Source organism: Anguilla rostrata, chromosome 6, assembly GCF_018555375.3.
Source record: "Anguilla rostrata isolate EN2019 chromosome 6, ASM1855537v3, whole genome shotgun sequence".
NCBI classification, from domain to species: Eukaryota; Metazoa; Chordata; class Actinopteri; order Anguilliformes; family Anguillidae; genus Anguilla; species Anguilla rostrata.
The window spans coordinates 12,553,335-12,580,629 of NC_057938.1; the positions used below are offsets into that span (position 1 = coordinate 12,553,335).

Here is a 27,295-nt window from a genome sequence, read left to right on the forward strand (position 1 = left end):
CTCCATTGTTTATAATTACCAGTAGTGATTGTTACATCAGGTTTAGAATGTCAGTTAAGAACATTCTAATCACATTTGTTATCTTACACCTTAAAGGGTTAATTTATCGCCGTCTGCATCGTCTGATTATAAAATACTTACAAATCGTTATTTTTACTTATAGCTATGCAAGTTGTTGGTCATATCAGTTATAGGTTTTTTTTTAATTATTATTATTTATTTATTTATTTATTTATTTTTAAGAAAGAAATATTATGTGTGTCTTATCGTAGGCTACATGTGGGTACCTGACAGCTTCTATAGAAACAGAAGCCTGTGTGTAATTGCAGTGCAAGTGTGTACAGAGGGCAGTGTTTTGGCTGGTAGGCTATATGTTATAATGAAAATTATAACAAGTACGCGTAGACGCAAATGTTTCTTGCCGCCAGAGTTCGGAGTCCCTTGAAAAAGATACAAACATACTGTGTTAATATTGAAACATTACTCGTTTCTGTGTGTCTGCCCCTGAACACTGAAGAATAGCCCCATTAATTTACCTGTCTGTGTCATGAGTAGCCTATTCATGCATCCTCCAGATCAATGGAGTAATGCAAAATTACAATTAGGCGAAAATGGTCACATATAGATGTGGTTGCGCGTGAGTGGGTGGTTTAAGTATTTGTATTCATTTTAGTCTTTATTTCTCCAATGCAGGGACTAAAACGGAATGTGAGACCGGCCAGTTTCAATGCAGGAACGAAAGATGTATTCCTACCATCTGGCGGTGTGATGACGACGACGACTGCTCCGACAACAGCGACGAAGAAAACTGTCGTAAGTGGTTAACAAGTCAAACTTGTTGTTATCAAAGTTTAATTCAGCTGGGTTATTTGTATATAATAAACATTACTCGAGTCGAGGCTCTTTCACATTGTATTTCTGCTGGCTAACCTCTACAAAATAATTTTTATATCTTCCACTCTGATACAGACTATCGATAAGATTGTTAACGTCAGGAGATACACTTTCAGAAGCCGGAAAAGCGGTGTGGTCAGACACTCGCCTTCCCCCCCAAATACCTGTTGCTGCATGTTGGAACGAACGTGTTGTGCTTCAACTGGACCAGAGTACGGCTGAAAGAAAAGGGCTTAAATGCAAAGTTTATTCATGTTTATTGAACTCGAAATAGCTAAATCGCCTGAATTCTCACTGATTCTGCTGACTTGCTTGTTTGGAAAGCCAGTATATTTAATGCTTTCATTTTATCATCTGGAAAAAAACGTTTTAAAATAGAACAGGAAAATGGAATTGTTAAGCAAAAATATTCATTTTATATTTTCTTTGTGAATGTTTTGGTGTAAGAAGGAGTTGGCAGTGTGGTCTTTATGTTGTTGAAGACTCCTCATATTTAGGGTTTTATTTTGCTGTGTAGTGTCATTGTTTTAGCTTCTTTGGGTGAAAGGTGGTGGTACTACATTAGCTTGGGATTCAGCAATCAACTTGGCAACCTCAAATATTGCATTTTAGTTACAGTGTTGTCTGCATGGGTTCACCACAATGTGACTGTTTGCTTGGACTCTCGCTTTAAACTTAAATACTGTAATTAAAATTGAATTTTGCATTTCTGAAACTGTCGCTGTAAAAGTGTTTTTTCAGAATACTAATTAGCAAAGTGTCATGAATGTGGTTCAGTGATTATGGTCTGAAGCCCAGAGGCTGCTGAAATAATTTGGAGGAGCTGGGTGTCTCTGTGTGACTTGGCAGGACTCGGCAGACTAATCGAATGGCGAGGATTTAAGAACCTTTTCCTTTCCCTTATATGATTGAGCTGTCTTAAAAAATGAATACATCAAGTAGCCATGTTTTATTTAGAACTCCTTTGTTTGGCATCGGTCCTGCACAGAAAAATCATACTGCTGACAATGCTGTAGCGCGATTATACATCTCTGGATCTGTCTTTGTTTTATTACTCCCTCGTGGTAAAATCAGCTTGAGTGAGGCCACCTTCACACAAACAAGCCTTGAGTATATTTGTTTGCCAGCGCTCCTTAGTGAAAGATTGCTTGTTTTGTTGAAACAGTGCTGTATTGTTGGTGTGCTCTCGGACGCTCTGGCGGGTGGCCGCACGAGGGGCCGGCCATCTCATGGCCTGACCTTTTAATGTGGTCAGCAGCACAATAACACAGTAATGGCTGGAGGAGAGGATGCATTTTCCTGGGCGTCCGTCAGCGAGGTCTCGGATACAATCGCTTCACACCACACTGGCTCAGGGCAGAGGAGTCTAAATGGCCCTCAGCTATTTTACTGTCCCAGGCACTAGACCAGGCACGTTCCTGAACGGAGCTCAAGGGTGTGAAAAAGGATCACGCTAGTCGCCTTACTCTCGCAAAGGGGTAATGACTTGGCGGGTGCTGGGCTGCCAGAGTCGCTGCCAGTCATGGGCCGTGCCCCTGCTGCTCCCTGGCTGGTGCCAAAGCTCCGAGTCGGCCTGGCCCCGCATTCGCCAGGAGGGAGAGAACACAAAGAGCCGGAGCGAGCCAGCCGCCGTGCCTCAGCGCATGCCGACTCGGTTGCTCGGTCGTTGGTCGCTTAGTGACGGTACCCGTGCCTCCCTTCCCCCATGCTCCTGTGTCCTACAGCCACGCGAGCTGCCTTCCGACACGGATCTGGGTCAGCTCTGAAATGAGCAGCAGCATTCCCGGGGGGGCTGTTCCCCGTGCCGCTGTCTGCCATTCCCTCCCCACCCGCTGCCTGGAATGGCCTTGAATAACCCTGCCAAGACTGAACACCATTACAGATAGTCTGTTTAATGACCAGACGGTCAACTTCTCCTTCCTAAGTCCTGTCAAAGCACATTTGGGTGGGGCCAGAAAACTTCTGATGAGAAACGGAATACTATTCTTTTAGGGGTTAAAAATATGGATTAAAGCAAAATGCCATAGATGTTCAGTATGCTGACCAGATAAGACCTTTTCCAGTCCACAGGTGTTTGAATAAATTCACAAGACTCACTTTGAACTGTAAAGTGATTTATTAAATTTGATTAGCATAAGTAGCAAATTGACTACAGACTGCTTTTACAATTATAAGCTGGCAGCTGTAAGATAACTGTCCTGATTACATTTTTATCCTAAAGTCAACACATGCCGATTATCGAATCAAGCCAATGAACAGGAAAACAATAACAGTTGCATCATTGTTTAGTACAACAAATCCTAAATTACCAACACAATAGACACAGAGCGATGCTCATAATCTACTGAATTACCTCACCATTTATACCTGAGAAAAGGCAAGACTTCCTTCCAAAGATAATGTGTTTTTGTTAGCCACCACAGGGAAGTCAGCATGTCTGGTATGATTATAACAATGACTGACCAAATTCAAAACAGTAAGGATTCGCAGGCATAAAAAGAATAACACCCACCTAGCGGTCCTTGAGATACCAGATACCTCATGAATTTTCTCAGAAAAACACTTATTTCAACCTTCAGTAAATAGTCAGCACAAGATCCATAAACACTGTAAACCGACCCCCCCTGAAAGTATAGCTTGTTTTATTGCCCAAATTCTTGCATTTTCAGCTGTGTATTTTTAACAGTTGTTGTTGTGTCCTTGCCATTGTCGAAGCTGAAAATGTGCTGTTATAATTCAATACTTGTCACCAACTGGTCCCTCCTTAAATGACCAAATTCAGAGGATGGAGGATGTAAGGAGCACAGGACCTGCATATCTGGTTCATGCATAGAGTGTCTGTAGTACCATCTCTTGTTTCCCTATGGAGGCTGTAAGGCTGCCTGCACCATGTGCATAAAACCAGTGCATGGAGAACATATGTAGAGAGGGTACAGGCCAGGGATGCCCTCCTCTGTAATGTGACTGAAAGACAGGGTCTGGAATTTGGCCATAAGGACAGAGTGTATGGAGACATGCCATCCCTAACATAGTCCTCCTTCTGAAACCACCAGATTATAACTCCAGGCATCTAGCAGAAAGCAGGTCTCTCAGGGCTTTGTCCCCCCTCAATTATTCATGTGTCACATCCTCATTCCCTTATCATGATATTGCTGAGAAAATTGTTAAAAATTCCCATGCACCAAAAAACAAAAGGCATTGTACTGACAATGACTTCACTCATCAACCACATATTAGTATGCATGCATGGTCAGGGCATTATTTGAGTCACTGGTTAGAGCACAGGCCCCAGGCCTCAGTGAATTGGGTATTAATGGTGGATGGAACTCTGTGGTTCAACCTCTGGGCTCAGTTCCGTATCGCACGTACATCAGTAAACCTATCTCCCTTTTATAATTGAGTCTGAGAACATTTTGTGCACAAGATGTCAAATTCTAAGCAGTTTTTGTCACTTTGCATAATTGTCTCTGGCACCTGTGTAACAAGTGTGTTATAAGGGTTCCTTGTGTAACAGCAGCATTCTGCTTGGTTTCTCAGTTGTCTTATATCCAAGTGTCAGCATTTAGTGGTTTTTCATGTGTTCGTAGATTCTATAAATTAACCAGATTGTCAGCTTCTGCATTACTTCTAATATCTGCACATTTTAACGACAGTAGCATCCAGTTTGGTGACTGGAGTTTCCGATGTGATATTAGAGGTTATTAATATTCCTTAAGAGGTGTGTCCAAGGAGAGATCATCAATATGCTACCATTTTATCATTGGGAATGTAGAGAGAAGGAATTTAAATTAGATTTCTGATATTCTCTAGAATCTGTGGTATGGCACTAGGACATGTTCTGCAGTCTGACCTTTGGCGTTCCAAATGTGAGTTCTGACATATTCCAGTGACTTGAGGATTAGTTTTTTTTTTTAAATCATTAAAAATTATGTGCAGTGAGTTCTGCTAGGCAGGATCATTTATGATGGGAGTCCACTGTGATGTACAGACCAAGTGACTCCCTGACCTGAATATCATGTAGAGATACCGTGAGCTCCATAATGTTTGGGACAAAGTCAGTTTTTCTTAATTTGGCTCTGGACTTTGCAGTTTTAAATTTTGTTACATAGGCCTAATTCACACGTGGTTAAAGGGCAGATTCTCAACTTTTATTAAAGGGTATTTTTTTATTATCATTTGCATTATTTTCCACCTGGAGAGAAATTGCACAGCAACTTTTTTACATTTTAGGTTTCCCCATATTTATCCTAAAGCTTCCTTGACTTTCATTGGCAAACCGCAGTGAATCAAAAGCCTAAAATCAAGACCTGCACTAAAGAAGCAACAAAACATGCCTGATTAATCAGAAACATCTGTGAAGCCATTTGTCGCAAACATTATGGTGCCCTGAAATATGGGGAGTATGTATAAGCAGTGTCGTAGTTTCTACTTGGTGAAACCACAATGTTTAAACATACCCTTAAATAAAAGGTGAAAATGAGCACTTTAACCACATGAGCCCACCTCCCCTTCCCTTAAGTGGCTTTTGTCGCTTGCCAGGCCGCCATTGTAAATAAGAATTTGTTCTTAATGACTTGCCTGGTGAAATAAAGGTGAAATAAATAAAACATTTTTAAAAAGTGAATAGTTTGATTACAAATCTAATATTGTGGAGTACAGAGCCGAATCAAGAAAGAAAGAAAAATGTCTTTGTCTCAAAAATTGTGCAGCTCACTGTAAGTAAATGTACTGACTCATTTCCTATGGCTCATAACTATCTACTGCAAAGCCATGGCTGTGGATAGACCAGTTTAATGTATGCACAGCATTGATCTTAGGATGGTCAGCATATGCTTTGTTCAGACATTTCAAATTCTGATAGCATTAGCTTTAGCACTGGCGTTCAAGTGTTGTGTGACACATATTTGTATTCACTCCATGCTTTTTATCTGTTTTGCTTTGCTGTTCCTGCATGTTTTGCTGCTGGTGTGGTGCAACACAGTAAATGTGAAGATAGTTCCTTTAAATATTTTTGTTTACCTTGACTGCTTGTGCCAGAGACTTTAAATGGTTGTAGACAATGATTGAGTGAAAGGGGACAGGAGAGACTCTTCAGGAATTTTACACAGCTGAACGCTTCTCTCAGTAGAAAATGGCATATGTCTTTTTTCAGATAGAGAAAGAGCATGAATGAGGGAGAGAGAAATGTGTTTTCTACAGAACTGAGAGTGAGACACAGAGATAGCAATGGTCAAAGAGGAGGAGGAGAGTGAGTGAGTGAAAGTAAGGAGCAGGTGCAGTCTGCCATTAACGCAAGAGTTTTTGGCAGAAAGATGGAGTGGGTTAGGCAGGTGGAGGTGCAGGGAATTAGACAGGTGGAGGGGTGGTGACTTAGGCACTGATGGAGAGCAGATAAGAAGAAAGACAGCTCTCTGGAGAGGTGAGTGAGTGGATCTTCAGCTTCATACCACAGATTGCCCATGCAAAACCTAGATAATCAGCTTCATGTCCATAACATTGGGAAATTTTGTCTCAGCCATGGGCTTGCTCATTATGAATATTCATGAGCAGGGCATCATTGAAGAAAAACCAGCCAGTGGTAGCTTAGCAACACAGATGGCGCTTGAATCTCTTCTAAGCATCTGAAACCTCCTCGAATAAGGAAGTACAGTTGACCGTCTGGTTTGTGTATAGAATAGTACTCAACTGTAAATAACGGTGTCACAGGTTGTGGAGGAGAAATACAGGTTAATTGCAGAATTGTCACGGTTTGTCTAAGCCAAGGGCTGAAGTGTAGAGTTTATTAGCTGTGTTCCGTCAGTATTTTTCTAATGCTTACAATGAGCGTGTTTAGCTGGCTTCTTTATGGAGGCAATACTGCATGCTGTATGACTACAGCATGTTTGAGTTGGCAGTCTAACGCGCTGCTCTGCATTCATCTGAATAATAATCAGCCTTCAGTTGAGTTCCTGCAGCTGAGCTCAAGAATGACAGCTGAGGTGACCCACGTGGCCAGCCGCAATCAAACACGACCAGCCTGCATGCCCGACCACCGCTGATCACAGCTGGCCTTGCAGGTTACATCTGATTACTGTAGAGAGTCTGTACTGACCCTGTTATAACAAGGGAGGACAGAGGCTAGAAGGAATGCAGGAGCAGAACATCTGGTTAATGTATCAAGTATCTGTGCTGAAAGTGGTTGTGGGCTTTTATCTGTCAATAATGAGATGAGCTTCTCTGCTCAGTTCTGCAAAAATTGCTTCTAGTAACACAACCAGAAGTAGCCCCACAATGACAGTTGAACGTTTAGTCTTCATAGCCTTTACATGGACAAGTAGGTAATTCCTTCTCAAATTAGAAACAACCTCTGTATCCAAGCTTAATTGCATTTTTGTGAAGCTTTTTTCTTTTAAATGTTAAATCTTCATTGTCATTCAGATAGATGACTCTCTAATAAGAACCTTCATGAATTCACAACATGTCTTTGCTACTTTAAGAGGGATTATTTCAGTTGCTTTTAAAATGTGCTAATTTCATTGTAAGTGAGGCGACCAGCTCAAATTGAGCGACGACATTTAATATCTTTCATTATCATTTTTAGATTCCTTTGCTTAGTAAATGCTCTTATCCAGAGTGACCTTTACTGTTTCAGTTTAACATGCTATTCCTTTATACAGCTGGCAATATAATGAAACAGTTCAAGTGAATGGATAAATCTGCTCTCATTAAATTTTGTACTACGTTGTGCTATATAGTTATTGTAGTATGAATGCAGCGGTCTTTCTCCCCACGGTTTTATCTTTATTTTCCCTGAACTGCATTAAAGATTTATAAGCAATGTTATGATCCTGTATCCCTCTCCCTTGTCTGGGATCACTCCAGGTTCATGCTTATCCAGGTAACTGGGCCATTAAAGGCAGTAGAATGAGCACTGTAGAGTAAATGGCTGTAAATCTCTGCTGGAACCCTGCTGTGGTCAGGATTAGATTGAACACCGTGAAGCGCGTCACCGCTTTGAGACACAGGGCTTCAGCTGGACGCACGGGGCAAGGCACTACACTGAGACGCAGCACCACGAAGATGACTCTGATGCAGCTAATCAGTCTTTTGAGAGGGTTGCACAGCATCTAGTGGTAAGGATTTACCCATTGTTTGTGGCGATCAGTTATTCTATGGGTGGAAACTTCCTCTCCGTTTACTGTCTGCGGTCATATTACACTGTAGGATGTAGAAAAGGATCCTCGATAATTAAAATTCTCGGCAATTGCTGCGATTTCATCTTTTTTTCAAGGGATCACTGTCCAGAATATTAAATGTTGCATAATGGCACTGTGTAATGGAATTCGTTTTGTCATAAGCTACTTACTGTAATGAATTTACACAAATCTGTATTCGCGGTGCCGTCATTTTTTAAGTGAATCACAACACTTGAGCACATCTCCAGAGCTTTCAATGGGCTGTGCGTTCTCGTTTCAGTTTTTCATTAAACATCTCCCGCGCTTGCTGGGTTGTGAAATCAAACACGGCCGGGCGTGTCACATCTCGGCAATCAGAAATCCTCCTCGGAGGTAGGCGAGCATGTGCCAGGCGGCTCGTGGTCCTTCCGGTCACCACGGAGAGGGAGCCGAGAGAGACCATCGGCTTCAGAGATGCACACTAACGCAAGGTGACACCAAAACCCCAGAGAGGCTCAGCCAGCGAATGAGCTCACAGCGAGCTTCCGCGGGTACGAACCTCAGGCTCTGTCATCAGATGGGGAGTCTGCAGCAGCAGAACCACTGAACTGCAGAACACGCTGGCCTCCTCCCCACAGCGGTAGGGATGCGCAGAAACAAACAAGGAAACAATCCCAAAAATAAGAAAAGATGAAAGAGCTGCGAGCGAAGTGAAGGCAGCAGCCTAATAAACACCCGTCCCCGTTCGACTGCCTCAGACGGCGGAAACGTTTTCTTATCGCCGCCGTCCGTCTCCTTGGTGACTGCGGGTTACCGCCGGGTGGCTTATTAAATTACCTGACTGCGGGGGAAGCCGAAGCCGCGGCCGGCCGCCGCGCCGGCTGAGCTGGCTGCCCGCCTCTAATGGGATCGACGCATTCTCCCCTGACTCTCAGACTGCCCTGGGCTGCCGCACGCGGGGGAAAGGAAAGGCCGTCGCAGACGTTTGTTCGCCCGTCATTTTTACACAACTGCGATTAACTACGCAGCACTGTATCTCACATCGTGAGGCGGTGGAAGATTCCGGCGGAGTCTTGAAAAGCCCATATGATTACAGGCTGTTTAGCTAATTGGAGCCTCGCGGCGCAATATGCGCTAGGATACAATTATTGCTTTACTTATGCCATTCTGCCGTGATGCATGTAGAGCAGAGCACGCACATGGGCTTAAGGGTGTGTGTAAATATCGATAACATAAAAAAATGTAACCCCAGCCATAAGGTCCTTTAACGACGACGAGCATTGCGGTCTAGTTTCCTCAAGCAGTCTAGTTGATTCTGAATGACCCCTGAAACACAGCGCCTGTGTTAAAAGGTTATATTTTTACTTTGGGGTCTATGTATTACAGTGCATGGTTTTCTCTGATTGTTTGAGTAGGTTGTATGTGAGCACAGTCCTTTCTCCTGCTTACTGTGGATGAGGAAGTCCGAGGAGGCTCACTGTCCAAGGACAAAGGGACATTCTTCATTTTTTGTTGTGTAAGGCAGTCCATCTTGCTCCTGCTATTAGCTGTATATGAGGACAGTGAGATCTTCCTTCTGTTCACTGTTCACAAGGACAGAAACAGCTTCCTCCTGTTCGCTGTGTGTGGGGTTGGAGAGACCTTCCTCTGTTCACAGTGTAAAAGCCTCTGCAAGGTTCATGCGAAATATAGAGGTGTTGTGAGCCACTGCTAGTCACGGAAGGAAAAAAAAAAAATGTTTATACCGCTGCCAGGTATCAGCATGGATTGTTCGCAAGGAGATTTTTCTGGGTGCGAATGAATTAAGGATCAGACTATCGGCAGTGCTGCCGAGCGGCGTCCTCTCTGATCTTTCAGTCGAGTCTAATCTTCCTGACGCGCTCCCTGCTGCGTGACCGCAACATCTGCGTCGCTCGCAGCCTCTCCGCGCCGCGACTGCCAGCGCTTATCCTCTGGAATGATCTGGGCTTACCGGCAGGCTCTCCCCTTAACATTAATTTCTCCTAATGCAGGTCCCAGTACGCCGGTGTGCGTCCGGAACACCGAAACCCCCTTATCGACCGGCCGGCCGCATTGTACCCATACGCGCTTCACCACGAGGCGGCCCAGCGAGAGCGTGAGGCGGGGGCGGCGGTGGGCGGCCTTCTCTGCTTCGCCTCGCCGGGGAGCGCTTCGGGAAACGATCGGTAGTGAGCGCTGCTTCCTGTAGCGCCGGGCTTTGGAGCGCACCCGGTTTTAATGCAGAGAGAACCCAGCGGCCGGCCTACTGTGGGCCGCGGTGGCCTGTCAGCGCCGAGTCCTGCTTAAATGGATGTTGGCAGGGGGCTGCAGGCACCCCAGTCAGCCCCTATTGCGCCATAAGACTTGGGAAAATTAGCCGACTGCAGCCCTCCCTTCCTGAGTAATACCTTTCTCTAAAGCCGGAAAGTTCTGTCTATCTCTGCCGACCTCTCACAAAACGTGTTCTCCACAGTGCCTGGAAGTGAACAATGGGGACAAGTGAGGCTGGCACTCGGCTTTAAATGCGGAAGAGCCCCAGAGAGCAATTTTACCTCCAGTCTTTGTGTGACCATCTCCAGTGGGTCAGTCAGTTATTACATACCTTCTGATTGTTTCAGTAGAGAGGCTATATTTTACAGTTGCTCTTCTTCTCATAGACCTGATGGCTTCAGCTGCTGAAAGGTCACTGAAGGCTGGTCCATTTCTCCCACTGTTTTACACTCAGAGCTTTGTTAGCCATTACACAGTGGGGTCCACAGCTCATTATTTCCGTGGGATTACAACGTCTAACACTCTCGTAATTATATTTAAAAAGTGCCATTTAGCGCTCCATTGAAAACTAAATGGCGCGTGGCGTGAAAGCGACTGCGGGAACGCAAATTGGCCACCTATCTGTGCTTTAGTTCTGTGTTCTTTTTAAATGAACTCTTTTAAAGAAACTTTTTTTAAAGAAACTTAATTTAAAAAAATTAAAAAAACAAGTCCTTCTCGTAAGTTTCTTCAGTTTCTTTCTTCTTCATTTTGGTGTTGGGTTGCTGAAATTAGTGGGAAAGATTCTCCTGCTCCAGGCAGTTTGTTGAAAAGAAGACCCGAGATTAACCCCTCCTCCGTGGTCAACCTCGGGTCCTCATTAGGTGGTGGAAACCGGCTAGCGATTCCTTTGCAGTCTGTATCATACTGGACACCTGAATTAAAGGCTAACCTGGTCAGAGGGATAAAAAAAAGTGAACTAAGCGCTTTAGTCATACTCACTGGACTGAGTCTCAAATGAGAAGCTGGACGGAGGCTTTTATCGACTCTTATTTTCTGCTTAGTCTGGATGTTTTGCTTTACGCTGTTTGTAAACAGTGCTGAGAACAGCTTTGTGTGAAAATGAAGTTGTTAAAAGTTCGGATTGGTAGGTTTGTCTGTACAAAGTGATTATTCTTGAGCGTGCTTAATATGTTTGTATGAGCCCTTTACGCATTTGTACGCTTGGTTTCTCTGTTTGGGTGGATGTGTGAGCAGTATAAAGTGTTCAGCTGCTCAGCATTTAAAGCCCCTTCGCTATTAGCAGCAAATCGAGCGGCTTGGGCCCTGCACTGGTCCCAGCTTTCTGTGGTTTGAGGTAACGGCGGTTGTGCATTTAGCAGTGCTAATGTCTGCTGCGGTCAGAGCACCAGCAAAATTGGGTGGAAAGCTGCAATTCCTGGCAGAGTAGGATAAGAAAATGTCCGGCCACTCTCGGTTTTTCCGTAAATGCTTTGAATTCCCGGCTTCTGTCAGGGGGAAAAAAAAACAGAATTTCACAAAATCATTAAAGGGGAAAATCCGACTTGGATTAAAAAAGCAGTGTAGCCAGTGTGGGTCTGGTGTGGGGCCGGGATACTGGCTATGACTAACAGTATACAGCTGGTGTACTGAGTTATCACTGGCAGTATTGGGCTGGTGTACTGAGTTATCACTGGCAGTATGGGGCTGGTGTACTGAGTTATCACTGGCAGTATGGGGCTGGTGTACTGAGTTATCACTGGCAGTATGGGGCTGGTGTACTGAGTTATCACTGGCAGTATGGGGCTGGTGTACTGAGTTATCACTGGCAGTATGGGGCTGGTGTACAGAGTTATCACTGGCAGTATGGGGCTGGTGTACTGAGTTGTCACTGGCAGTATGGGGCTGGTGTACTGAGTTGTTACTGGCAGGCTGGAATAGTTATCTGTAGCACTAGGAGGCTAGCATATGGAGGTACCACTGGCAGCGCAAGGCTGACATTATCAGTGATAGGGTAAGACTGAGATGTACGTTGTCAGGGAGATGTTTGTCACACTGCAACAGTGATCTCATGCCATAAAAGAAAACAATGAGTCTTGGCTTAGATGGTCGTTTGAAACATCCCTGTTCTGTCCTCTGTTTTCACGTAGGGCTGTAGAAATCTCCCTACCCTCCCCCCCCGATTCTGCACTTACAGATCTGTGCCGATCTGACTTGACCTCACCCTCTCTATCTTCCGTCTCTCCTGAGCCACACTGACACGACACACAGCTGAGAATGCTGTAATATGGAAACAGAAGGGCGGGGCTTGTTTGACATACAGTACAGATCACTGACCTCACAGTCTCAGACAATAACCTCGCAGGGGCAGTGTATTATACTCTGTGTGGTTTCACGGTAGGCTATGTAACACATTTTATATTGTGCTTTTCATCAGCAAAATCAAAGTGCCTCACATACTAAAAACTAAGTGACGGATGGATGTGAACGGGATTAAAATAATAATGGCCAAGGTGCACAGTTGTCAAAACTTTCACCACTCAACCAATATAAAAATGAAGTAATTTGCCCCACTGGAAATAAGTTGAACTGATTTGTGGCATGTCACCGAGGGGATTGCAACCAAAATTTAATTGAGGATAGAGCAGGAAAGTTAAGCAATGTCCAGTTCATGCCACGTCTTACACTTCCAAGCCAGCAGTGCTTTCCTAAATGATATCTTACCACACCTGACCTGGTTACAGGTGGCATGCTGGCATCGCTGTTCAGCAGGTCAGCGGGTGGGTTGCTAAAGTACCATTTGCAGGAGTGCATGCTGGGAAGTGTTATCACAACACGGGTCAAGCAGCGACCCTGCATGAGCTGGCCTTCTTTCCCACGGAGCTCCCGTACCGTTTGTTTTGATCAAACTGCTGTTTGGAATGCTCCGTGTGACACATGAAGTATAAAGTCTGTATTGCCTTTCTCGGTGTAATCTGCTATAAGAATGTTTATGCAAAAGAAATTAACACAAAGTTCAAAATTCAAGATTAATTTCTGCATTTCTGGTACATGAAACAGCTGTCTCAAAAAATATCATTTTTTAGTTTTTATATTCCCTTCGTTTTTATGCCCTCTTGCATTAAAGCCCATAATCGTGCAAGCTGCAATTGTGTTTATGAAGTGAATTATTTATTTTGTGCAAAGGTCCAAGTCAATATGAGCATCGTGGGATTAGCGAGAACCAGCTTGGGAAGCACAGTTTCGTATTTCATATTCCAGCATATTACTGCAGTTCAAATGACTTCTTTTCTCAAGGAGGAGAGGGTACTAGACTAGCAAGTAAACATGGGAAGAACTAGTCAGTCGGTTCAGAGCTGATTAGGGTTGAACGAGCTGCAAGGTAACGGCGGGTACTTGCTACCTGATCTAAAATTCAGATCCATTAACAGCTCTACCAGGCCGCAGTAATTGAGATTGTCCTGGAAGAGGGAGGCAGAGATACAGCACATCCCCCGAGGTACCTGGCACCGGGAATCAATGATGTAGGTCATTAGGTTAAGTGTGTTGTGGTCTCTTACTGAAAATTTCTTTCTTGGATCTATCCACTTAAAAGCAACTGAAACTTGCGAACCTGCTTGCTTGAGAAAGAGCTTCACCTTGCGCCATGGCAGAAGAAACACGGAAAGATGGCACACAAGGAAGATGGTTTCTTTTTACCGTGTTTAAATTTTTTTAGTTTTTTTTTTACCTGTGACTGGATGAGGCTAAGTTTATGAAAGTTGAAATTCTCACTGCAGTATTAAGACAGGCATTGTGGATAGTTTTCATTTCCCGCCGCAGAGGCACTTTGGCCAGGTATCTCCGGAGTGGGACGGCAATGGCTGAAGCGGCACGTCTTGCTCGGGAGTCCCTGTGTGTTGTCTGCTTTTTCCCGTTGCTGTTTGCAGCTAGATTCTCCCTTGCAGCTGTTTCTCTGTGAAACCATTTCCTTTTTTTTCCCTCCCAGAATCTAATATTTTGAAGCGGTTCTCAGAGCCGGCTTTTCATTAGCTCTGCCGGGTCTCCTGGGGGAGGGGCTTTGACAGCCATCCGCTGCACATCTCCTCATATTGGCGGTTAACCCTCTGAGGCCCGCCTCTAAGCCAGGCTGGGCGGCACCTGGCGGGGTGGGGTGGGGTGGGGGCTAACCGGTGATCCCTGCATCGACGTTTGCTGGCGTGCGGGCGGGCGGTCAGAGAGCCCCGCGGGCATTCCGGAATATAGGAAGCGGGCTCTTTTGAAATGTGGGCCAATAAAACCCTTTGTCAGATGGACTTTTGTGTGTTAAAATGTGTCCCTTTAATAAAAGCGGGATTAGCAGGCGCGGCTGACGCTGGCCTGTAAAAGAGTCTCAGATGAGACATGCTTGAGATTGGTGAGCTGACAGCGCAGGCAGGACAGTCGAGATTGGGGAGCGGCGTAGGATCATATTGAATCAGTGCTCTGCATGATATAGGCTAATGCCATCTACAGATATAAACCTGACAGAACACATCCTTAAACAGTTAATAATCTGTCTGCACTCCTGTGGAATTTATCTGACTCAAGATAAATATCACCAGATATGCAAGATAAATGTTTCCTTATATGCATTTCATTGAGAGGAGGCCGATTATTTAGATTAGCAAAACCCAAAGTCTGAAGGCTGCTTTTTGGTGTGTGTACTATGTATGTTTATAGTAAATATGAACATTTTGTTGGGATTAATGAACGCTACATGGTGATGAGAGGAGTGGGCAAACAGGTGCACAAATTTAATACGCACAGGAAAGGCTTGATTCAGTAAATAGGACAAACATTCTGAGTTATGGCTGATTTCATTTCCGATTCCATTTCTAAGTCAGTTCAGTTCAGCTCATTGTAAATTCCACACAGAACTTGCATGGGCATTTTCAATTCATGAATTTAATTTAAATCTATTTCCTGAATTGATTGAGTTGAAATGGACTTGACCCCAAATCTGCAGACATTTTAAGGCTAGCCAGTGGGTTTTGCGAAGGTCAGGCCCATGGTGGTGGGTTGCCGTTCCCACTCTCCTTATCTGAGGTTTACAGCCGTTTGCGGACACGTCTTGCTCTCTTTGTGTTTAAGCGAAGCGATGTGCCTGTGTTCTCACTTCATTGCACAAGAGCAACTTGTGTCCTCCAACAGGCGCCTGCAGCGCTGCCAGTGTCTCAGATGAAATCGGTCTGACTTGTCATACCTGGAAGGGGCCATTTTCCTTCAGTGAAAAGAATGGTCAGTGTGACCAGTGATGTCTCCTTTTATCTGAAGATTCTCGGGGTGTTCTGTTACCGCAGGGCTGACTGTCTGAGCTCCGACTGAAAAGGATGGGTTCAGATTAGTCCACACACATGCTTCACACGGGCATGCACGCACGGCCATACCACACAGGCACGTGTACACTGAGGCGCGTGCACACGCAGGCCGGTGTGTACACTTAAACACACGTACACACACACACGCACATACAGACACGTGTACACACACACACATGCATGCATGTACACACACACATACAGACACACGTGCATACACACACACACACACACTCTCGCAGTGAGGATGGCTGGAGGCTAGCATGCCACAAAGCCTCTGGTGCAGCTTGGTATCCTCTTACACACAGTACTGAAGCTGCGGAGCCCCTGACAGGCTTCTGAGGGGGAAAAACACCCATTATGTCTTGTTGTGGGCTCTGTGTCTCCTCTCACACGAGACCACATTACATGCAGGAGGGACGTAACGCGCAGCGGATTTTCTGCCTGGCGTACGCACTGTTCCCAAGCGGGGCTCCCACGAGTGTCCAATCAGATTTACTGGACCCGGATCCTGTGAAGCGGAGAGAGCTGGTGCCGTCATCGGGCTCGCATTTTGGGATCACTGAGAATCCTGTTCCTCTAGCAGCACGCTGCATGTTTGTTTCAGTCGGAATGTCTTCTTTTCTCAGTATAAAATACATTTTTGCAGTATCGCTGCTCCCCAAAGATCCCCTGAGGCTTACAGATGCTTACGGCCTGTTCTCTTGGCTGCGTCCACTGGGTTTGGCAGGAGGTGTCTGTAGCCCATCAAGCGTTGTGTTTGGCAATTGGATTGGACAGGCAGGGCTGACTCTTGCACAGCATTGTCTGTCAGTTGGAGCTCACTGTTACAGAAGCACAATGATTAGCTTAATGGAAATGGAATCATATATAAATGCACTGCTGTTTTTGTAGCTACTGACCATTCCATACGCTATTAACATCTGTGAAGAGCTGGCTTTCTTCTGCTGTTGCGTATCCTCATGGATAATGTGTTTATAATAATGCTTTTTAAAAAGACTGCTTTTGTTTTTCTGCTTTTATCCTATTTGCTCTACTGAGTTTTGAATGCTTTATCATATTAGCAGTACCCCTGTATAACAGCAACATCCATCGATTTGGGGCAGCGCTGACAAGCACGTCCTCTCCTACAAAGCGCGGGCTGCCAGATGCTACTTCTGTGCAGTGTTCTGTGCTCCAGCTAATTATGCGCTAGCCTGCAGGAGCCGCGTTCACTGCCTCGGCCCTTAATCTTAATCCTTTGACCTGCAGTGCGCCTGCACAGAAGCTAACTGAGTCCGCTAGCGCTGCGGCTGTCACGTGGGCTGTAGGGTGGAAAGAGGCGGGGCCTGGCTGCGGGAGCTTCGGTGGGCATGGGTGCCAGCGTGCGTCCCCCTCCCCCCCTCTGAATAGGTGGAGGCTGTCGTAGCTTTGGGACGGGATTATGTTTCCCACGGTGCATCCTGAACCGAGAAAAGAACATAGGGAATTTTTAAAAATATAATTTCACCTCTCCCTGTGGCCACGGGGCATTGCTGACATCAAAGGCTCGACTGTCAGTCTTAAAGTGAGAGTTACTGCGAAAGCCTTCCACATCTCCCTCAAAGATATTACCAGCAATTAAATGCAAAGAGTGGAGGCGTGCGTGCCTGCATGTGTGTGTGTGTGTGTGTGTGTGTGTGTGTGTGTGCGTGTGTGTGTGCTTGTGTGTTTCCACTGTTTTGTGCATTGACAGTGTTCTCTATGATGACTGGAAAAGCTTGTAGCTTACGGAAGCATTTTTAGGATTATGCTGATAGTTATTCATAGCTATGAAACTTATATGGGTTATGGGTATCCAGCATATGCAGGAAGAGATTTATAATGTGATGGACAGGAGAGTGATCAGATGTGTGAGTGGCACATTGCCTGGATCCTTTGTAGTTTGCCAAGTTTGCTGTGGAAGGAAGTTTATTTTGCGTCTGTTTCGTTAACTCGTTGCAAACGTAAAGCATTGTTCTCTTTCTCAGCACATTTTTGTAAATTTGTAATTTTGGAAATTATATAACTTTCATTTAGTGCTAAAATATTAGCTGGACTATCTTCATTCATGTTAATAGCCTAACCTACTTTGGGGTAAAACTTGCTGTTCGTTTAGTGAATGCTAGCCATAGGGACTAACTGGATGTATCGGAACCATTCCCAACAGTTTGGTTCCAGTCGAAACATGAAATAAGAATATAAGCAAAGCATCAGTCCAGTGTATACTGGCCCTGGGCCCTGTGTTTAGCATTTTATAATATTAACATATTAGCAATTAACAATTCAGACCTACATTGGACCTGTTCACAGTTTGGAGTATAAATATGTTGAGTCGGTTAAATTTAAGCTTAGGCCTGCTTTTCCCGGCTGAAGCATTGATTGTGTAAATGAGAAACAGATGAAGACAATTTATTTCATTGATTAATTTATTTTCTATATAGATTTTGTATAAAAATTAATTATAATGTAATGAATGAATATTTCATGGACCTGGAGCTTGAAATGGTTTGCATGACCAGGAAGGGAATTACAACAACAGATACAAGGCTTCGCTAATGAAGGAAAGCACTTAAAAGCGTGTGCTGTGTTCACATTGAGCCCCCTGGGAAACCCCCCGCTGACTGTGTTCTCCCCTGAAGAAAGGGCAAATGGGATACAGGTGACTTGTTTTTAGCTTCAGTCTGCGTTTTTTAAGATTTAATCACTCTGTCGGTTACGAGACCTTCAATGATTTAATGACAAAAAACGTTCCGTATTCCAGTTAAGATGAAAAATGGGAGATTCAAGACTATTTAAGCAGATGACATTGATAATAAACCTCTCGAGCTAAATCGTTTTTAGGAGTTACATTCCTCCAGAGAAAGCTTCCCTCTTCCTGTAGACTTCGATGGAATTCCTTGACATTCTGATTCTCTGTCTGCATTGTTTGCCTCTTCCCTTCCTCTGCCCCGCTCTTTGATATTCTTTGTTTTTATTGTGTATCATCAATTTCTGCAATTGTATAATTATTTAATTATTAATGAATGGCACTACCCTCTTGATCATGTCTCCCTTGTGAACGAGATTTTATATCTCAATAAGATTTTTTTCAGTTAAATGAAGTTTAGATAAAATAAAGAAAATGCTCTGAGTTGGCGTGGAGAGAACGAGGAGGCCAACGCTCGTCCCCTCTGTGCTCAGTGAGAACAGCAGACGGGGTGAGGCCGAGACGCTGCGTCTCTTTGAGCGAATGTGTCGCGCAGTCACGCTGTCATTGTCTCTGTAACATCTCTTGTGAAACGAACCCCGGTGTGAGATTGAGTTTTTGGAGCCCTGTGAAACCCTTCAGAGGGGTTTTGAAAATGCTACGATCCAGATAGGCTGCCCTGTTCAGCGTGTGGATTCTCACTGCAACTGCTGTCAAAATGAGTTTATTAATGAGGGGGAAACATTTCAGTGCAGCTGTGAGTTCGTCTCACTCTGTGGCATTCTGGGAATTGAACCATTTAGTACTGTATGCACTCTCAGTAAAACTCAATTCACAAACACACATCCATCAATCTAAGAGGAGCTCCACTCTTGTCTTGTTTGTAAAATGGGTTGTATTATGTTCTCAGTGTAAACTGCACTGTTTCAATTTAAATGAAGAGTAATGAGATCATTTGTCTTCCTGTGCTAAAGAGACTCATGCTTATCTCTGTGTGGGCTCTTGACCTGCTTATTACATCTAATGGCATTCATTATCATTCATACCTTTCGCTGCAAAGTTTTCATCTAGCGGTTTCGCATTTTCTCATTTGCGATTCAGGGGAGAGTCCCCTGTACCTGTTCTAATGCCTTTCTGCTATATTAAAAATGTAGATCAACTTGAGTTCAACTCAGATGAACACATGCGAAACAGGAGCGACTCCATTTCAGCGCTGCAGTGGACACAAGCTGTTGGTCAGAGCGGTGTCAAACCTGGTGTCAAACCTGGTGCGATCCTGTGTGTCTGTGATTATGCTTTCCTGTAAAAGAATGATGAGGTTCTGAGACAGACAGGAGAGAGCGCTGGACCACGAGTGCCGGAGAAGCGCTATCTCTGATAGCTCCTCACAGCCCACAGACGAGTAGCCGTGCAGTAGCTGAAGCAGCAGCTTGAGGAAGACATGGAAACACTGCAGGTTGTTTTCCATTCTGTTAACCTATTTTCATGCCTTATCATCTGAGATGTCAAATTTTCGTCTGCCTGCATTTTTTCCCCACAAACCTCCAATGCACAGGCTTTGAGCTCCCTGCTAAAAGCCCAGCGAGTGTAGATGACAATTGAAGTCATGCATATTAAAAAGCAGAGCCCAATTGGATTCAATTATTCGGCATGCCTCTCCCTACAGTGTATGCTTCCTATATGATTTTCCCAATCGGGCTACTCCTGTTTATGCAGATTTGCACAAACTCCCCAGTCAATGTGTAATCTCATCAAATGTTCTGTTAATAACATGCACAAAAGAGATTTTCCAAATGGCAGATTATCCATTATAGTTATGGTACTAAATTGTTTATTCTGTGGGGTTTCTAGAGAATTCTGCTGTATGAATCTGCCATGTTTTCACTTCAAATGAATGATATATGAAAATAACAATGTAAAAATAGTTTATAAATACACACACGAGCGCGCACATACACACACACACGCTTGTATTGAAAATACATCTCCCGTTCTTTTATGCTTTTTCCCTCTTCTTTCTCTCCCCAGTTTGGAAAGCCGAATTGTGCGTATATACAGTATATCTGGGCTCATTGCTCCTACACTGTCGATTCGGGAGAGAGCAGACAAGCGTGAGGGCCTCTGGGAGGCACGCTACGTCGGTCGTGCTTCTTATCACGCCGCCTTTCGTGTGCTGCCCAACAGGCAGACAGAGGAGTTAGCGGGTTCGTAATGAAATGCCGTCATCCCAGTCATTGGAACCCCTCCCATCCCTCTGTGACACCAGAGCCAGCTGTGCATTGCCCTGTGGCCACACTCATCGGTGGAACATTCTGGATTCATTACTAATCTGTGGAGCCCATCCATGCGCTAGAGCAGGACTTTAGCAGATTGAGCCACCCAGAACTTTTTAATGTAGGCTATGTTTTGTCACCGCACAAGAAGTTACCTTGAGGAAGGAAATAATGTTTTATTTATTTATTTATTTGTTTATTTGTTTATTTGTTTGTTTCATATTTTTTATTGGAATGCTTTACCAACAAACAAGTATTGTGAGCAACATTTTAATAATGTTTTCAGCATTTGACTGAATTGGGACAGTTGGGTATGCAAATACCCAAACAAAGATCAGTTTTTCTAGACTTTTAACAATGCTAAGCCTGTTCAGCAAAGCTTTGTGGAAATGCACCTAGCATGTCCATCTCCTTTGGTGGGTGGTTAAATGTCTTGTAAGTTAGTCTGCCATTTCAATGTTAGTAGCTATATGTCATTATAATGTGGTAGTTGGCTGGACTGGAAGAACAAACCATAAATCTGCTCTTGAAGATCTAGGTTACATTAATGGTAGTCTATCACTAATTCTGTGACACTGACTGCTGAACACCCTGACCAGTCTCCTTGATGAGCCCACCTACTGCCGGGAGCACACATTTGTTTTAACCAAAAAGTGTTATATGGAAATATACAAAGAAAATATGCCTAGTCAAAATTTGTAGGCTGAACTGTATAGCACGATTGGGCTGTTAAGCACGTATAATGTACTGTCGAGTGTATGCTGTCAGGTACAGGATGTACCTTATTATGGTGAGGTATTAAAACAAGTGGAAAGTGCAATCTAGCTCTTCCTATTAAAAAAATGCATCCAAGCAGAAGCGAGCTGACGGCATTGGCATTTTGCGATAATTGTAATGATTGCGGTGTTGCCAATATCGGCGACGGCGATGATTGCTCCACAAACGGCCTTTCAGCGAGACTCAGCTTGGATACGGACGGAGGTAACGGGAGCGTGTCTGCTCATTAAACCCCTGCTAGCGGTACGGCAGAGCGGCGCAGCGGCGCAGCTGCGCTCCGTCCTGCGGGCCTGCTGCTGTGCGGACGTGCGCCCAGACGCGTTTCCCCTTTACGGAGCGCAGCGTGCGGGGTTGACGGGCAGCCCGGTTTAACTGCTCTTTCACGTCAGTCACCAGGGCCTTTTGGCCTTTTAATATCTCCCTGGCTGCGTGTGAGGGGGACAGAGGGCTCCCCCGGGGGAGGGGTTAATGGGCCGGCATTAACAGTAACGGTATTCTCATTACTGTCCCGACCGCAGAGGGCTGGCCTCGTGAGAGGGGGGTATCGGAGCTGCTGGCTACGACGCAGTCTGTCAGCGGTGTCGCGCACAAACAAGCGGACACTGACGGCATCCTTACCGCAGAACCGCTTCGACTTTTTTGATGTCCATTTTTTTTTTAAACGTTACAATTCAAATCCAAATTCAAATCCAAGATTTGTAAATCTTACAAATCATGGATTTCATAATAATTTCACATTTAATATTACTCTATGGTGGTGAAAGCGATTTATGGTTCTATTATAGTTCAGAAACAGACCCACTGACTTGCTGAGTAGTGAGCACATTCTGTCTGAAATCATGCCACATATATTGCAGTACCGTTTTAAAAGGAATGATGACATAAGTCAAGGTAAGTATGCTTTGGCATTCTCATTTGAATTGCCACCATTTTTCAAAACGTGTCGGACATTTTAAGGAAAAAGCGTTTTTTTCATTTGGGATTTAATAAGGCTGGCTCCTCTGAATTCACAGTGCTTTTCTGACGACGTGCCCGCTGCTGGCCTGGGCCGTGTTCAACCTTTCGTTTCCTGGCGAACAAAGGACGTCTCCCGTCCTCGAATACTCAGCGCTGATATTTCCTCTGCGAAAGGTTTTTGTGCTTACAGTTTCAGATGGAAGCGAGAGGCAGTGCGAGCGAGGCGTTTTGAGAGGGCGAAGAGAGATATTCGGATGTTCCGCCGGGTCAGTGTGTATTGATTGGTTTCTGAGAGAAACGCTGCGCTCGTCGGAAAGGCCTGGCAGAGCGGGAGAGAAGACAGGACGCCGTCGCTTCGGCGGCGATGCAATAATGGCTGATTGCGGCAGTCTGATTGAATTAGCGGAGCGCCGATAGCCGGAGGGTGATTTCTCCGGGAGCCGGGCCTCCTGCGCTCGAGAAGGAAGACGGCGAGGTTGAAAAAAAGAGGAAGGGTAAAAAATAAAAAATAAAAAACGAAGCGCGTTAGCTCCGTCTTCTGTGTCTTGCGAGTCTCGCACTTTCCCTGTTCTGTTTTTTTTTTTTCCTCTGCGTTTAATTGGCAGACGCTGTCGCTGAGAGAGGCTTACGGGGCCCGATTGCATCAGGCCAATTACCCGGCGTGATTGCGAGAAGGCCGTGTGACATTGATAAGGGCGAGATAGCATCGCGCCATTAAAGCGCTCCATCAGGGAACCTTTTTTTTAAGGGGAGCGGGACATCCCACCGTCCTTCGGTAGTTTTCGCTTTATTTAGATCGATGGAAAGCAGCGAGGGTAACTAACAGAACGCGGATTGCGGCTGAGAAAGTTCCAATGGCGGGGATCGAACCCCCATCACCATCATTACGACTGAGGTTCGGCTGTCCTATGGAATTTTGCATTTCCGTCCAAAGCTCCTTATGGAGTTTTCAAACTGCGTGTTTTAGAATTGCGTCAGGAACATTTTTAGAACGAGGTTTCAGAAATTTCTGTTCCGCAGACGGCTCTCCTCCCCCACACAGAGCCTCCAACGCACGAGGGACAAACAGAAAAACCGAGGAAAGGAGCTTTTCTTACTCAACCGCATTCTGAAATGCGAGGTCATGAGATCAGCCTGTACGAGGCGCCAGATCTGCCTGGGCACAGCAGTGGATATTTATAGAGGAGTTGGGACGAGTGTGCGTTGCTGTGTGGGAGTGAATCTGCTGGGAGCTCCAAGATGAACTCTTACCGCCAGTGTGCGTTTCCAGGCCTGCTGTTGTGTTAAACCTGGGCTGTGTCTTCTGCCCGGATGACAGCCCTGCTCTGGGATAAGCACGAAGCCAGACGGTGGGTGGAGTCAGTTGACGGACGATGCCAGCGTCTCTCCTTCGCTGTGTCACCCCAGATAGCTTTGCAAAAGGATCCAGCAGGTATGAGCGTGGCTTCCTGACAGCCGTTTCCTGCTGTTTCCTCTTGCCGTGAAGCGTTTCCCTGTGCCATCATGGTGTCATTTCTGCTTTGTTCCTCAAGGTGACCCACTTTGTTCAGAGGCCAATTCAACAGCACTGGAAGTACAATCGTGTTCCTACTCCTGTTCTGCCTGGGAGGCCATGTGTGGCAATACTGTACAGATTAGGGCTAGATACCAGATGTATTATATATATACTGTAAAACAAACCTGCACTGCGATACAATTTACCTACAAAAAAAAAATAAAAAACGGTATACTGTCCCTCAATACCGAGGCACAGGAAAATGAGTGAGTCTTCTGGCAAGTAACTTCCCTACTATCTATCTGAAAAGGTGTTTTAAAAAAAACAAAGAAACTGCCTGACCACTTGCAACTTACATCAAGGAAACATGCTGACAGGAAACTTAGACTACAGACAAACCAGCAGCAAACACTCTGGCAGAAATGCGGTACAGAAACACTGAGAAGAGCCGAAGGACAAACGAGATCTGCAGGCCCTTTGGGCTTTGGTTCTCTTGGCCGTTAGCTGGACACAGGTGCGCCTCATCAGCAATCAGGAGCTCAGCTTCACCTGCAGGACCCTCAAACAGGCATGCAGGCAGACTCTACACACATCTAACATCTATCTAAAATGCCAGTGCAGCTGTCGCATGCCAGTCCTGCTGAGGGCCGGTGAGGCTGCTGTGGATGCATACCCATGTATGGTCTTGCTGCCGAAGACTGGAGCGAGGCTACTTTCACATGCGGCTACAGGGAGCCGAAAGCTTTCCTGGCCTCTGTAACAACCTCCGAAGGGTCTGTGTTGCCTACGTAATAACCTCTGAGGCACTAGCCCACACAGTAGCGCTTTTGGATCCGTGTAACAGTCCTGCGTACACACAGCTCACTGCTCTGATACAGAGTTAGGTTCTCCTGACGTTACCGCGGGTTGGCGGAAGTCTGAATGACCTCAGTCTGCGCATTCACGCTCCACTGCGCCCTTGTTTCGGCTGCGGCTTGGCGGTGCCTCGGCGCGCAGTCGGAACGGGCCCCTGGACCGCGTTGCGCTCTAAATGTCACCGCCTCTCCTCTCCCAAAGCCTGTTCCTCCCCCCCCCACGCGGAGCAGCCTCGCGAACGGGCCCCACGCGGCTCATTTGTATTCTCGTCGAAGCGGAGAGGGGCAGGTTGTAAGCGGAGAGGAATTCGGCGGCGTCCGCCGGGGCTGCGGCCGGGGCGCGCGCCAGGCGGTTGTCAGGGATCTTGACGCATTAAGGCTTCATCGGCGTCCGGGGGGGGGGGGAACAGGGAAATTAACAATGCATTTGCGTTAGCGGTTTACAACGCAACAAAAAGGCCGTTAACAAGAACAATGGCCGAGTCGCGAGAGCAAAAAAAAAAAAACACAAAACAAAAAAACTGGCGAAGTCTAGTTTTAGAGTGCTTGGGATAATTAGAAGTATTTTATAGTTTGTTTGGCATTCCAACAACACCCCCGGTTCTAAGAGGAGGGGAAAACATCTCTCCAGTACTGCTGAACTCTGGCTCCATGCCCTTTGTTTCCTCGCTGTTCTGGAGGCAGAGACTGTAATGAAGCATTGTGGGTAATTGGTGGAGGATCTGGTGTGGAAGGTTTTTTTCGTTCTGTGGAAATGCCTCACGGTCAATTTCTCACCTTCATCTCCGCCTTAACACATCCTGCGCATGCCAGGGGAAGAGCTGTATTCTGTCCTCTGGGATTTAGATGGTAGTCCAGGGGATTTGTTATCCAGATGTTGGCCTTCATGTTATACAGAAGAGAGATTATATCGTGGTACCAAGATCAATGTGGGATCTTAGGCTTTGTCCGGTCTCTTATGAACTGTCAGCCTAGGTAGTAATCAGTAATCCTTTGCTCTGAGAATACTAGATCCTCATAAAAAATACCAGGCTGTAGGTAACTGGCTGTATACTATATATTGAAAAATATGCAAGATGTTGCAAGACTGCTGAATCAAAAGTTTAACGTAATCTGGGTCGTACTATCATTGATGTTGCACATTGCACAGTGAAGGATGGGTCTTTATTCTTCATGCTCTGTAAAGCATGAACATATAAAGGAGTTAATAGGCAAATCAGCTTCAGCTACCTTTATTCGTGCCTGTATATGAGTCTGCCACTGTCCGTGGTGCTGAAGAGACCTACAGCTTTGTGAGTCAGTAGGAGGCTCTGGTAAATAGGAGGAGCAGCCATCTCCGCTCCTCCTCATCACCTCCAGGCAGCACATAGGAGTTGAAGGTTACCCTTTAGAAACAGGCATCCAACCATTCAGAGTATTCTGTTGTCCTGACTGTGTGACGTATGCAGTGAGTCAGCTCTCCTTTGATGTATGGGTGCGGAGAAAATGGGGAATTATTTCTGGTGCCGTTTTTTTCCCCCCAGTGTTTTTCCATGCCACCGACATCTAGACACAACTTCAGCTCAGTGGCTGTCAGTCTCAAGTGCTGCAGTTTTTTTTTGCATTGAATTTGCTGTCCCAGAGAACTACAGGAGGCCTTAAAGCCTTACGTCGGGTGGAACAGAGCGCACATCTGTCTCGCAGGAGAATATGAGGTGCCAGATCGAGCAGAATTATTGGCCCTCATATTTTCCCGGTCCGCACCGAGCACGGACTACAGTGCCTTGACATACTGCACCCCTCTGCGGCTCAGAGCACTGCTGACACTGATAAATCTGCCCATTGATCTGAGCACCCTGTAGCGAAAAACCCGCCATGTCTTCCCTCTCTTCTGTCTCTCCGTTCTCTCTCCCGCACTCTTTTGCTTTGTCTCTTTCCTCTTCCTGTTTGCTCTCACCGTGTCTCATTTCTCCAACCTCAGGGATATGCTTGTCAAAATATCAGGGGTTTTATATCGCGGTACAGCCTATTTGAATCCAACGTGTGAAATGGGGTGAAAGAGTCGCGTTAAAAAAATAGTAGACGTGCGAAAAGAAGTGGTTTCTTAGCGCGCCCTCTCTCTCTGTCTCCCTGTCTGTGTGTGAGCAGCGAAGAAGACGTGCGCCACGACGGACTTTGCGTGTAAGAACGGCCAGTGCGTGCCGGCCCGGTGGCGCTGCGACGGAGAGCCCGAGTGTCCCGACGGCTCCGACGAGGCTGACTCCACCTGCAGTGAGTTACACCTGCAGCCTTACGCTGTTTACACGCCTGACCGTACGCACCGTAGCTTACGCACCTGACCGTACACACCGTAGCTTACGCACCTGACCTTACACACCGTAGCTTACGCACCTGACCTTACACACCTGAGCTTATGCACCTGACCTTGCACGCCTGAGCTTACACGCCCGACCTTACATACCTTAGCTTACGCACCTGACCTTACACACCTTAGCTTACGCACCTGACCTTACACACCTGAGTTTATGCACCTGACCTTACATACCTTAGCTTATGCACCTGACCTTACACACCTTAGCTTACGCACCTGACCTTACACACCTGAGTTTATGCACCTGACCTTACACACCTTAGCTT

General features: G+C 45.6%; 1 protein-coding gene across 3 annotated transcripts in view; it reads left to right on the forward strand.

Annotated features, from left to right (window-relative positions):
- LOC135256559 (low-density lipoprotein receptor-related protein 8-like) overlaps positions 1–27,295 on the forward strand; it is a 78,464-nt gene that overhangs the window by 1,180 nt on the left and 49,989 nt on the right. For 2 of the 3 annotated variants that reach the window (XM_064338447.1, XM_064338448.1), the window contains exons 2-3: positions 694–813; positions 26,807–26,929. In XM_064338447.1, coding sequence (XP_064194517.1) covers positions 694–813; positions 26,807–26,929 — 243 coding nt within the window. Of the gene's footprint in view, positions 1–693; positions 814–969; positions 1,610–26,806; positions 26,930–27,295 lie in introns of those variants that run through there. The other variant, XR_010330457.1, reaches the window with a different exon arrangement.